Source organism: Lissotriton helveticus, chromosome 1_1 (assembly GCF_964261635.1).
Source record: "Lissotriton helveticus chromosome 1_1, aLisHel1.1, whole genome shotgun sequence".
Classification (NCBI taxonomy): Eukaryota; Metazoa; Chordata; class Amphibia; order Caudata; family Salamandridae; genus Lissotriton; species Lissotriton helveticus.
Window position 1 is genome coordinate 1,083,750,296 of NC_136057.1, and position 13,744 is coordinate 1,083,764,039.

Below are 13,744 nucleotides of genomic sequence, written 5' to 3' on the forward strand. Positions count from 1 at the left end.
ACTCGGCTGAAGCTGAATCCCAAAATGTCTGCCAACCTTTCCTGGTTGAAGTGTTAGCAGCCAGTAAGAGCTCTGTATTTCCATGCATGAGCTCGTCAGTATTCATGAATTAGCCGTGATCGTAGATATACACATTTGGGTTTCTTTACATTTTTTGAAAACTACTAAACTGATTTACAATAAATAACAAAAAGCACAATCTGCGTACCAAAAGCTAGCTTTCTACCAAATTTGGTGTAATTGCGTTAAGCAGTTTGGGATGTGGTTGTTTTCAAAACTCCTATGATAATTAACACTGGAAACACACTTTTTATCCCCTTTTTCTCACACCCCACTTAACAGATCACCCCCAAAACTTTCTAAGCACAACTAAGATCATCAGCACACTTTTTTGGGAAAAGTTTGTGAAGATTCGTCAAACAGCGCCATAGATATAGGCAAGTTAAACACTTTCCCTATGGAAACATGGTCCTATCTATAACTACCTACTGGCAACATACGCTCCATTGGGCTGCTGGCCACCATCATGCTCAAAATCGAAGGGCATGTTGACATGTAAGTGGAGTCAGCAATCTCCACAGCAATTTCCCCAAGTCCTTTCCACTCCATTCGTCCAGCAAAGGATGCCGACACAGAGTCTGAAATCTCTTCATTATTGCCTTTTGGCTGCCCTCCAGCTTTGATCAAAACCAGGAGCGCCATTTTGGAGGTGTGATTTAAAAAGCACTCGTGCACAAACACAAAATACTTATAAAGTCCTAGTGCTAATACATACGCTACCTATTTATGTACACTAAGTTCATAAAACTGGGCAACACTATAATAATACTATTTCCAGTCTGTTCACATACACATTTACTCAAATGACCTCTTGCGCCCTAGTGTGCTCTGTTGGCAAACCAATTTCTCTGTTTTCTGGATGCCTCATGGCATATTGTAACTAAATTTATTTACACAGAGGTGCCACCTCAGATGCTCTATATTCTTTATATATTAAATAATGAAACAAGGTACCATGGTACATACTGCATGCATGCTAATTTAACATTCCCTTGTGAACATACCTTCCTACCTCAATTCGTCAACATTACTATCTTTTTCAACATGCTGTAACATTGTACCCACGCTCGTGGTGCACTCTATACTTGCCCCCCTATCCAACCATTTATATTTACATATCTGTAAGGGGTCAGTACATAAAGTGACTACGTGTAAAATCAAAGTGCCAACATTGTTGCTAGATATTAAAGCATCATCACAGTAAATATCTACATTGTTTAGTTTTTGATATGGCATGTCTGCTCCCTCATTTTCACATAAGAATTGCATCATATTTCAATTAACAAAAAAGTCTACCTACCTAATTACAGATAAAATCACTTTATTGCTCAATTGGTAGATAGACACTGCTCCTCTAAATTGAAAGAAATTAGGAGACAGCCTATAGGTGTGTGAATAGATCTTCTTCCATGTTAAATCCCATATGGGACTTAGTATTACATTTAATAATGTATCACTACTCAAGTCTTCTCAGACTTTTCTCCCGATCACCTCCTCTGTTGCACCTCTGTACCCTGTCAATTACAAAGTATATCAATGATTTCACATCAATATTGTGTCTCTCTTCAAGATTGCGGGCTATTGTGCAGTTCCTGTCCTTATTTCTTTTTGTCATTACATGCTGCAAGACTCTTTTATGCACTGATAGAATTGTGCTCCCTGCATACATTACATTGCAGGGACACTTCAAACTGTACCAACATACTCGCTTATACAATGACATTTTCCTTTTATTTTATTTGGAGTATTCTGAAATGATGGCCTACATTTACTTGTGTTTATTCCATACTGGCAGACTTTACATTTTTTGCATTTCTTCAAGCCTTAACTTTCTCCTAGCCAATTGCCTTTAGCTAAATTTTTAGTGCTGCATTTTACTAGGACAACCTTCATGGATCCAGCTCTTCTAAAATTTATTAGGGAGGGCAAACAACAAAAGAAAGTTGACACCCATCAAAGGGACTATCACAATCTGAGGACACAATTATCCAATAAAACAGACTATGTGATTAGAAAGTCCTACAAAGGCATGGCCTATGGAGATGTATATTTAAGAAGCATGTAAGATGTTGAACAATGAATCATGTTATCTTAAAATTTCAAATATTACGCTTTCTGCGATAAAAACGTCATATAATGAGGAACTCTTAGAATGGTGTAACCAGGGGCTTCTGAACCAAGAGGAATACATATGTCTTATTCCTGAATCCACAAAAATAAATGTAATCAACAATAATGCCTTCTAATATCAGCATTAGGGAGTACTTTTGAAAATACACAAAATATCTGGATTACTTCTTAAAAGAATTCATAAGAAACCTCCCTTCTTATATACAGGAAACAGGAGACTTTTTGAAAAAAAGATTTTTATATCCCATGAGACATTGACTAAACATTAATGACCATTGATATTGTAACATTGTATGCAATCATACAAAATGAAGATGGACTAAGGGCAGTAGAACACTTTCTGAGTTCAAGACCAATAAACTTAAGAAAGTATACAAAAATGCTATTATGCATGATTTGAAGGGATTTAGAGAACAACTTCTTCTAGTTTAATAATGATTTGTATCAACAAATTAGAGGTACATCGCTGGACACCTGCTTTGCCCCTAGCCATCTGAATTTGCATATAGGTGTCAGACCCCCAGCAGGTAGCCAACCCCCTCCTCAAGCCTTCATAGGGCCTGGGGAACTAATCCCTGGGGCTGTGCATCATTTAAGAGGGGAGAGGGCCCGCATGGCCCTCCTCTCTGAGCCTAAATTTGCCCTGGGGACCCCATCCCTCAGAGCCTTCCTGCAATGTAGGTTGGTGCCCCAGTGCCCACCCTGGGCCACCACATACAACATGGGGGCTGCGGAGAGAGCCCCAGGAAACTGGCGACCCCAGCTTCACCCCACATGGTGCGGGACCCAGCACTACTCCCTCACGGAGGGTGCAGCTGCTTTTTGCATGCTCCTTCTCAGAAACAAATCACCATTCTGCTCTCAGCCGGCAGGAAAAATTTTAAATCTCCCACTGGCTGGGAGCAGACTTAGTGTTTGCTCCCGTTTGACGGAGGATTTAAAAATGCTCCCACCAGACAGGAGCAAACACATGTTTTCCTGCCCACACTATTCCGGCAATAAAACAACTTTGTTGTGGGGTTGGACTCACCGGGACACAATAAGTGAGCCGGCCCCAGGTGATGGGGTCCTCGTGGCCATTAAAGATTCAGTGAGGGGGACCGCGTGGCCCCCTCCCTTAAAAAAAAATCGGCCCTAGAGGATGGGGTCCCAAGGGCCTTCACAGGTTTGGGGAGGGGACCATGCTGTCCATTCCCCCTTGTTACAAAATCGAGCCCAGGGCCACCATCGGCTCAGGGATGGTGGGGCCGCACTAAGTCACGAGGCCTGTAATGGCTGCTAGCAGCATTTTTTTCTCAAGTTGCGGGCAGTCAGTCAGAGTGCTCGCTTCCGCTGCAGTCTGACTAATGTAGGACCGAGATGACCTAAGGTAAAAAAAAAAAAAGCTTCCTGGGCCAATCAAAATGCTCTATTTTCGTACTGGCGTTTCCACGAAGCTCTCATGGGAGTCCCTCAGACCCAACCAACCATCTAAACAAATATTTTGAAACCTTAATTTCTCAAAAATTAGTGAACAGATTTACACCAAAGCACAATCTGCAAACCAAGATCCAGGTTTATGCCAAATTTGGTGTGATTCCGTTCAGCAGTTTTTGTGAAAACCCTTCTAACAAGTCTATGGAAAATGCATGGGGACCCTTTTTTCTCAGCCCATACTTGATGGATCATCCCGAAACTGTTCAATGCCAAACTAGGTAGGAAAAAGCGCTTCTTTAGAAAATTTCATGGAGATTTGTTAAACGGTACCAAAGTTATAAGCAAAGCAAAAAAGGCATTTCTATGGAAACGCTGACCTAACTATAACTATCCCATCCCACCTAACCATCCCTATCCAATCCCCTGGGGTCAAAGTGTAGAGGAGCCGGGCGCACCCTATCCTTAGCCTTAAGGAGGCCTCGGAGGCCACATCCACGAGGCCGTATTTAAAAATAAGCGCGGTTAGCGAAACATGTGTTTACTCCCATTTGGCTGGAGCATTTTTAAATCTCGCGCCAAACAGGAGCAAACTCTAAGCCTGTCCCCAGCCGGCAGGAGATTTAACAAGCATTTGCAGTGCAATCGGTCTCGCCTTTGAGAGCTTATATGTATTTGGCTATGCAGCACATTAGCCTGGGTGCTGAAACATCTACTGTTCTTTAACATGAAGGCAAGGAAGCACCAAACTGCGTGACACGCCAGATATGGGAACATCACCTTTCAGCAGCAAATGATATAGTCCGAAGCTCTCTTTTTAATATAAAATCAGGGCCTTCAGTGGTGATATCACTGAAAATACAAGATTTGAAAAAAATATTATTGTCTACTGATGTTCGTGGAAGACAATTTCTATGGACTGGAATCTAGAGAATGCTAAAGGGATTCTGGTATTTTACTAACCTCTGCTGGTACTTTTCTATCAAGAAAGTTAAATAGAGGCAGTTGTCAATTTTTTTTTTAAAGAAAGTCCCTCAGCAGAAAGCAATTCTGGTATTTTACTGACCTCTACTGGTCGTTTTCTATCAAGACAGTTAAAAAGAGGCAGTTGAACAAGCAGAAAGCACTTCTGGTAGTTTACTGACCTCTACTGGTCGTTTTCTATCAAGGCAGTTAAATAGAGGCAGTTGAAGAAGAAAAAAGTCCCTAAGCGGAAGCAGACAAGTCCTAGGGCTGATCTCCAGAGCCCACAAAGTACATACACATATAAGTATATATTAACGTATATGCAAGAGGTCTCGAATGCTCAACCTAAAAATGCTCCTACTGACTGGGAGCAGACTTGTGTTCTGTAAGTGCAGGTAGGGAAACAGAGCACATATTGCTCCCGCCTGGAGGGAGCATGCAAACAGCAACAGCTTCCTCTGAATGGGAGCAATGCCTGCACCCCTCGCAGCCCCCAACATGTGCTTGGTAGGTTCCCTGGGTGGGGGTCGCTGTGGCTAAAGTAGCCTTTGGGTGGGAAGCCATGTGGCCGCCCTCCCCTTTTTTAAATTATATTTGACCTAAGGATGGGGTACTTAGGCCTATAAGGGCCCGGGAAGGCGGGGAATGCGAAACCCAGGGCCTATTAGGGCCCAGGGTGGGGAGTTAATGCTTATGACTTCACATATGACATCACTCATGACATCTCAACTATTATCACCTATGACCAAGCTTCTTTTGCACATATTGCGTTGTGATCGAGTATGGCATAAAAAGTCTGAAAGTTAGTACAAAATACATCATAATATTATGAAGCATCATTGATGCCATCAAAGAAACGGCTTCCTTAGATGAACCAAGCTTGTGTTATGTGCAACATAGACCCTAAACCATACACTTCATGGGTAACCGAGTACATGTTGATTATCAACCACAGAACTGCTACTGCACATGGTGTTCAATCAGACATAACCAGGTTCCTCCAGATACTCAACTTCTGTTACATAACTAAAGACCTACTACGGACAGCCTTTATCTGTATCAAACCCCTAATAGTCACCAAACCTTCATTGTGAAATTAGGTTATTATGAGTAAAATAGTGGATACTGTAGACAGTGTTTTCTGAATGGAGAGAGTTTATTTCTACCACACTGTTTGCAGACAGTGAAACTCTCATGAGAAATACACCACAGAGTATTAAAAAGAATCTACTAAGGGGGGTGAGGGGTTGTGGCCAGGTGCGCAAGATGGCAGATGTGCACTGAGTGAGCTCCCGGCAGACTTATCAATATCTAACAGTAATCCTACCTGCCTGGCTCATCGGGACGACAGTCCTCCCTATTGCGACTCCTCTAACCTGGTGACGAAATTCCCTTGAAAGTTGGAGGGGGGGGGGGTGCAGCTCGACGGGGGCACGGCATGGGGTGAAGCGGCCTTTTACGGCTCCCCGGGCCCACTTATCAAACTATACCACAGCAGCGTTTGGGTCCGGCCAGACCTGCGACTGCCGTCAAGCACATTCCTCTGCACTACAGAATGGGAGGCGCAGTGAGTGGGGCCTGGAGTTGGGTTGCCGCCCGAGAGATGCCATGAAGGTCACTGAGAGGGTTGCTTGATTGGGCTGGTCTTGACTCCTGGTGACCTGGGAGACGGAGCAAACACCCGGGGAGGGGATGCGGCAAATGTAGAACTTTTGACCCAGGCCGGCTGTGAACAGATGAGCTAGCCGGGCCTAAATTAACAGGCGCAAGCGAGCCGCAGCCCCTGTTGGAGGAGAAGGTGGCAGCAGAGTGAGATTGCGGCCGCAGTGCACCGGCCTGCTCGGCTGCGCCGGTTGATGTGGCCAGCTCGCATTCTCCCATGGACCCACTTTTTTGGGTATATTTGGTGTGCCCTGGATGAGGAATTCCCCAACAATTCCGGAATAATGTTGAGGGCGGCGTGGGCCTCGGCAGCCTCAATACAGTCCCTGCTCTCTCTCCTCTATGAGATAAAACAGCAAGCTGAGAAGGCTTACGCATGAATGATGCTGTGGGAATCCGGTGGTCGCCTGGGGAAGAACTGCCTGGCCACGACACGTGGGTTGCTGAGATCTCCGTCCTCCACCCTCGGCCATCTCCGTTGGATAGCGGGTCAGAATACTCACCCATACTGTTGAGACGGTGCTGCGCTGCATTAGGTGTTACAGCACCGCGGGTAGCCCATAGTTGCGTAAGCGGCAAGACCAAGTTCTGGTGAAGTTTGTGACTGAGCTGGCCCGAGTAAAACAATTACCTAAAGACTTGCTGCATTTAAGATTAGTCAGTCCTGAGGGTGGAAACAGACATCTACCACTAGACCAGAATAACACACAGGCCATCAAGATGTCTGAAGACAAACCACCACTGACCTCGGCAAAGCAGAGCACGATAGACCAGTTTACGCGGGCGAACCAGCTGCTGCCCATGATAGTAAGAGTGGTGGGATTTCGACAGACGATGGGGGAAAATCAATTATTTATTTAATTTTCTCTCATGGTAGTCTGTCGAATTCCCCCAGGCCTCCCAAACCGCTTCACTGCTCTTACCTGCACTGGCATGGCAGAGACAAACTCTGGCGGCATGGACCGAGCAAAATCTCCCTCTGGCTATCCCGACAACGCCACGCTAATTGCTGCCATTACCCAATCGCTGGAAGGTCTGGAGACCAAGGCTGAGGCCATGGGATGTGAATTTATTGAGCCAAGACCTGAGGAAAGCTGTCATCTGCATTACTGAAGCAGAGACAAGAGCGTCGGAGGTCAAGGATTCAGTAGCAACCCTACAATAGAAGGTCACAACACTAACTGCAATGACCAAGGAGCTGACCATAAGTGTGGAAGACGCAGAGGGTCGCATGCGATACAATAACTTATGATTTTTGTGCTTCCTGGAGAGATGCGAAGTTTCCTCGGGGAACAGTTCTTGATGCAGTGGCTGCAATCCGTGGTTCTACCAGAGAGTCTGTCATCATGTTTTGTGGTGGAACAAGCTCACCTGGCCCCGGTGAAGAAGCCCTCACCCGGTGCGTGACCCCGACCAATAATAGCGAAACTCCTAAACTATTTAGATTGGGATGCAATGCAGCGATACACCAGGAGTCAAGAAAAAATTGTTTGAGTCAGCCCACATCATGATCTTCCCCGACTTTACAAGAATGGTACAGCAACAGAGACACTGCTGCGGCCAAACTAAACCTACGAAATCTTAAGATACAGTATATGTTGTTATACCCAACACAGTGGAGTTAGTGTAAAATTCTTAGACTTTTTTTGATGCACAGGAGGCTGCCTTCCAGTGGATAGATGAATGAGTGGTGATCAAACCAGATACCCCACGCGGAATGGACTCCAATTCATCACAAAGTGACTAGTGCAACCATCCCAAGAAGTCCACTTCCAAGCGCTGCAACAGATCTCAATCATCTTGGAGGAGTTTGCGCACAGATGACGATCATTGAAGCTACTGAGAGACTGTCGTCCCCTGTGAGACTGATAAAGTGTTTACTGTAGCCCTTTTCAACTCTCTTTTCCCTATTTCCAATCTCGTACTGGGATTACATACTCTCTCCTTCTTTGTATATCAATATTGCATGTGCATGCAGTGTACATTGGGTGGGATAATCATGTGGATGGAGCTTGACATGATTACTAGCCATGGGCTGAAGCAAGTGGGATATCTGCTTCAAAATCCCACCCTAGAGAGACGTTCCTAGGAATCCTTTCTAGAGGTCATGGTTTTTGGGTGTTGGGTTCATGGGATTCTTTGGTGGTGTCCCTTTCTTTTCTCTCAGTTGGGGTTCGGTAGGGGCACATAGCACGACAGATGCTTCCTGTTCTGTGAAGTATGGGGGGTGTTCTTTCATGTTCTTCTGGATATTTAACAGTCGCAGTCAACTCCCCATAGTGACGTTGAACGTGAGGGGGTACTAGATAAAACTAAACGAGAGGCAGTCATCCGGCAGGCCAAACATTCGGGGGCAGACGTTCTCTTCCTACAAGAGACTCCTCTTATGGGGACAAAAAAAACCCTGCCTGGCCCGTCTTGGCTATACCCAGGTCTTTCATTCCGGATTCACACTGGGCTCCTGGGGCACAACCATTCTAATCCATCGTGGGGACCCTTTTACCACCCAAAGGGTGTGGATGGAGACTGATGGTCGCTATTTTGCAGGGACAGGCGACCTTTATGGGGAACAGATCACGCTCTTGAGTGTCTATGCCCTCCCTCCACTGGCGGCCATCTTTACCGAGCGTTTCCTTCGCCTATGGGGCGAGATGCCAGGCGGCCTTTGCTTGGTAGACTCCATGTTGGCCATCATGTAATGTCAAAACAAAATCTAATAAAAAGTGTTATGAAAAAAATTAGCTTCTAAAAACAGTGTACACTCAGTGCAAAACTTGTCCAAATAGAGACTATTCACTTAAAATGACCAAGGTCTGCAGGTGCTAAAATCATACTGCCTTTATACTGTGATGAAAACCTTACATATAGCTATCTTTAGAAGCAATTCAAATACATGTACATAGGTTAGTACCGGGTGCACACAGTCTTCTATATTATGTAGAAATTGTCATGCTGTAATGATTCTGTCTAATAACTGAAGGCTACTTACAGTACTTAGTATGTAGTACATGGAATCTTTGTCCTGCTGGAAACTTTTTCTACCAAAGCAAAAAACTTGCATGGAACATACTGCACACAAGTTGGCAGCTGTCACCTGCACACAGGGTTACTCTTCAATACAAAGATTTATAACATGTTCAATACCTCTATACACCTATGATTCATTAGGAGCACATGCATTTTGTAAACACTTACACCCATTAGCTGGACACAGGCTGTACAAAGTGAGGTTGAAAAGTAATATGGATGTTACCCACCACTATGTAAACTATAAAAACAAACAAACACACTCAGTGGATGATGCCATCAGTGATGTCATAGAACATGTCATGAGGGACGTAATATGTGAGATGATAAGCAGTGCATGGCGGGGACACAAGTTGAGGTTAGTTAGCTCTGCTAACTATAATTGGTGAATTTCTGTGCGTTTTTTAGCTCAAAACATTAATGTTGTCACTGACTTATTCACCACCTAACTATAACGTCACTTTAACCTTTGTTTTCATATTAGTATAAAGGCAGATGTGCAGGGTGTCGTAAGGGAGGCACGACTCCAATAGTTGTGAAGCCTTGAGTGGAGTCATAATACTCCTGCCTCAGCAATTGTAATCTATTTGCATATATGGTTAATGCCATGACTTTCTTTCATATGTATCAGTTTTACAAATTGTTTGGCCAATACTAGGGATACAAGGGTTTACATTTGTTCACTGATGTAAAACACATTAAAGAGGCCTCAAGAGCTGTTCCTCTGTGCAAATTCATTATACCATACAGTCTGAGAGTTTCACTGTACCTTATAAATAAAGAGGTATTTTACATTTGTGCTGTAGTAATAAATGTGTGAATGTGGGTTATTTTTTGGATTGGCATTTTAAATTTGTTTCTTGATGCCTTTGGTGTGATATATTGTATGCACCTTATATGTTTTGCTTCGTTTTAGTGTATAGTTCAATATTTAGTCTGTTTATTCTGTTTCGTTTCACAGATCTTCTTGTATCAGATTTTACGTGGCTTGTCCTATTGTCATAAAAGGAAAGTGCTTCATCGAGACCTTAAGCCACAAAACTTGCTCATCAATGAGAAAGGAGAATTAAAATTAGCAGATTTTGGTACGTGGTTATGCACTGTTTACATGTATTTGAAAATTGTTAAAGAAACTGAATTCCAGACATCATCGTTAGGGGTACACGTAGCGCACCATTGTAGGATATAGCTTATGTGCATATTTTTCATTTTGAGTCTTAGATATGTATATGCGTGTGTTAAAACAATAAAACGAAAGTTGGTAATATTGTAATCAAAATAATAATTCCACAGACTTTGACACCATAAGTTATTACCTTGCTTTAAATATTAAATGGAGTACAAAGTGAATAAAGCAGTCCCTTACTCTTCACCTGCACATGCCTTATCAGGTTACAGTCAGTGCAAGTCTACTCTGTGCCACTAAGTAACTTTTAGTTACGTGCGGAAGTTGCACACTGTAAGACAGCAAGACTTACCTGCCACGGTGTCTTTATGATGACAAATGAACAACACTATGAACGGAGTATTTATATATTGGTCTGTCACCCTCCTCAAAAACTACATTTCAGCTGGGCCCAAAATAACTCCCTCCTCCTCTTACATTATGTACTAAGATATTCTACCACATGAGATCCTCAGTTGAATCACGTTTGGCATCCTCACTGCAGACTCACTATAATTTCTTTAAGTTTGGTTGCCTGAGACACCTGGTATGCAATCCCTTTATTGATGTAATCAAGTCTACAGAATTCCCAGTGGCCTTAAGACATTTTCAGTTTCCTGAGTTTACCATGTTATGTTATGTTATGTTATGAGTATTTCTATAAGACTCTAATCACCCATTAGGGTATCCTGGCTCCTATGGCAGATATTCTGGTAGGATAGGACAAAGAGTTAGATCTTCAGCTTCTTGCAGAACTTGAGAAGTGATAATGAGGCTCTCATATGGTGGGGGGAAGGTATGGAAAGGTGCGGCCTCTGCCTGTGGTTTTACGTATACGGAGTAAGCCTGCCAGTGAGAGTCCAGCTGAGTAGAGTTGCCTGGGGGATGTGTAGAAGTTTATGCAGCTGTTGAGGTACGCTGAGCTGATGTTGTTCAGTGCTTTGAATGTGTGTGCGAGCAGTTTGAACTATGTGCGTTTGTGGATTGGGAGCCAGTGCAGTTCCCTTAGTTGGGAGGTGCTCTGGGTGTGATGAAGTAGGTTGAGAGAGTCTTGCCAAAGTGTTTTGGTTGGTCTGTAGCCAGTTCAGGACTTTCTTTGTGACTTCTGCATAGAGTGTGTAGTCCTAATCTAGTCTGCTTGTCCCGCTCCCTGGGTGCTTCTTTTGCTGGTTCCATTGACTTCTCTACACTGTTCATTGTCTCCATGCTTGCCTCCTCTCCTTTCTCCATACGTTCTCTCCCGGCCACCATTTGAGCCACTTCCCTGATGACGTCATCCCCCCAGACTTGAACACACAACTCCCTGTCTTCTGGTTCGGGTGCAGCAGCCCTGTTGGAGTGCTCGCGTCCTGTGGCCTTTTCGCTATAGAGACAGTACCACTGCTTAGAATATGGCATCTCTGATGTTGGATCATTAGTTCATGATTTGAGTACAGCAGGCATATGAGGCATAGGAGATGTAATACATTGTTTTGAGCAGCAAAGAGGAGAGGACAATATCAAAGTCTGCTCACTTGCTGCACACAGTCTGAGAAGGCAAATGAGGAGATTCCATTGATGTGGTTGTATGCCAGATTGTCTTTTTAGAGATTTTGGCAGTTTTAAATATTATGATCTAAATAATATTTACGAAAATGTAACCCCATAGTATATCCAATGTAGATTTTCTATCATTAACGTTACGGAGGGATATTTTTGTAAACCATATTAAAAATACATTTATGTTAGACAATATTCTAACTGCGATATTCTGGTACCCACATCCAGTGATGTAGGCTGTTTGAATGGAATAGAAGAGGGGCTCACGAGGCCCAAGATCAAAATCCCCATTGATGATAGCATTGAAGCATAGTCCATTTTAATTAATCCGTTGTTGAATAATTTCTCTTTGGAAACAGAACTGTGCCTGGGACCACAGGACGTCAGAATGTATGGACTAAGTCACTATACCATATCAGTACCTCTGGGCAAAAACCGGACTAGCTCACTGTGCCTTACCTTCCCTCCTAACTTTTCCAGATTAACAGGTAAACTGGCATCCTAAAACACAACTCTCTAGTCCCGAGGAGTACCGTGGAAACACATCGTCACCTTTTGTTTTCTCACGCATGCTTTCTTAACAAAAGACAATATTTATTGAAACTGTTGGGCTCTATTATGAAGCAAGTGTGCTGCGATTAGAAAACATATACAACTGAGCAGAGTAATCCGCTTTACAAACGAGCTGTATACAAAGAAGAGCCCTATCATGGTAAATGATATAGCTACTACGTGAGCACAGTGCTATATCAGTGATCTCTGCGATTAGAATCAGAGCCCATTCCTGGCATTCATAGCTAGGTGGTTTGCATCTCAGGTTATGCAAGGAAAGCGCGCCCATTCCAAGATCTTTCCCCTATGCTAGAATCCTCTCTGTTTCGCAAAGGGCGCTTTTCGGTTTATATGATAAGAAGTGATCTGTTGGAAAACAGTAGCTGCTCTTTGTGCTGTGTCTTAAGTGGTAGGAGATGTTGCTTAACTGAGCACAGAAAAACAATAATAACACGTGCAGCCTATTTCTAAAATAATATTGTGGCACAAAAATAAATGTTACATGTAGCTGTGCAAAGCAAATATGGACTTCAACATGTAGTGATGTTGAAATAAGGGAGAACCATAGAAGGACCTAATGGGGAATTATAACACTGTTGCTGAGCATATGATAAGCAGACTGCTACGCTACCTAATGCTTATCACCAGATCTCTAATATAGTGTTAGGAGAACCTGGGAATCATGGTAATCATTTTTGTAGGTGGGCCACTTTGAACATGTAGCTGTGGAAGAAGATACACATAATTGGTATTCTTGTGTGATTCAACAAGTAGTGGTAGTTGTGGATTTTAACATGGGGTGTATTCCTTTTCTCGAAAGACATGAATTATGAGTGAGTTGTTTAATCGATTCCGGAAGCCATTACCAAGGCAGTAGCATATTATGGTCGGTGGCATTGAATGCTCAAGCTAGGTCCATTAGTAGTAGTGCTCAAGCCTGACTTTGATCCAGAAAAGTCAATTCTGTAATATTCAGAAGGGATATTTCAGTACCATCACAAGGAAAAAAGTCATACTGATTGTCACTCAAGATATCATTTTTCAGATGTAAAGAAAGTAGGTCCCTAAAGGCAGCTTTCCTGACGTTTGACAACAAAGTCAAGCCTCTTAGTATCCTATGTCAGAAAAGATCTCTTACATCAACCTTTTGTTTTCAGAGAGAAGTGAGAATGACATAGAGCCTTTTGTGGCCTTGCTTAAGTTATTGAGCAGTCTTGATTGCGTTTAGTG

General features: G+C 43.2%; 1 protein-coding gene across 2 annotated transcripts in view; it reads left to right on the plus strand.

Annotated features, from left to right (window-relative positions):
- CDK17 (cyclin dependent kinase 17) overlaps positions 1-13,744 on the plus strand; it is a 529,501-nt gene that overhangs the window by 477,093 nt on the left and 38,664 nt on the right. Inside the window, exons 11-12 of one of the 2 annotated variants that reach the window (XM_078678048.1) lie at positions 10,220-10,343; positions 12,322-12,450. In XM_078678048.1, the coding sequence (XP_078534174.1) occupies positions 10,220-10,343; positions 12,322-12,450 (253 nt within the window). The remainder of the gene's footprint in view (positions 1-10,219; positions 10,344-12,321; positions 12,451-13,744) is intronic. The other variant, XM_078678059.1, reaches the window with a different exon arrangement.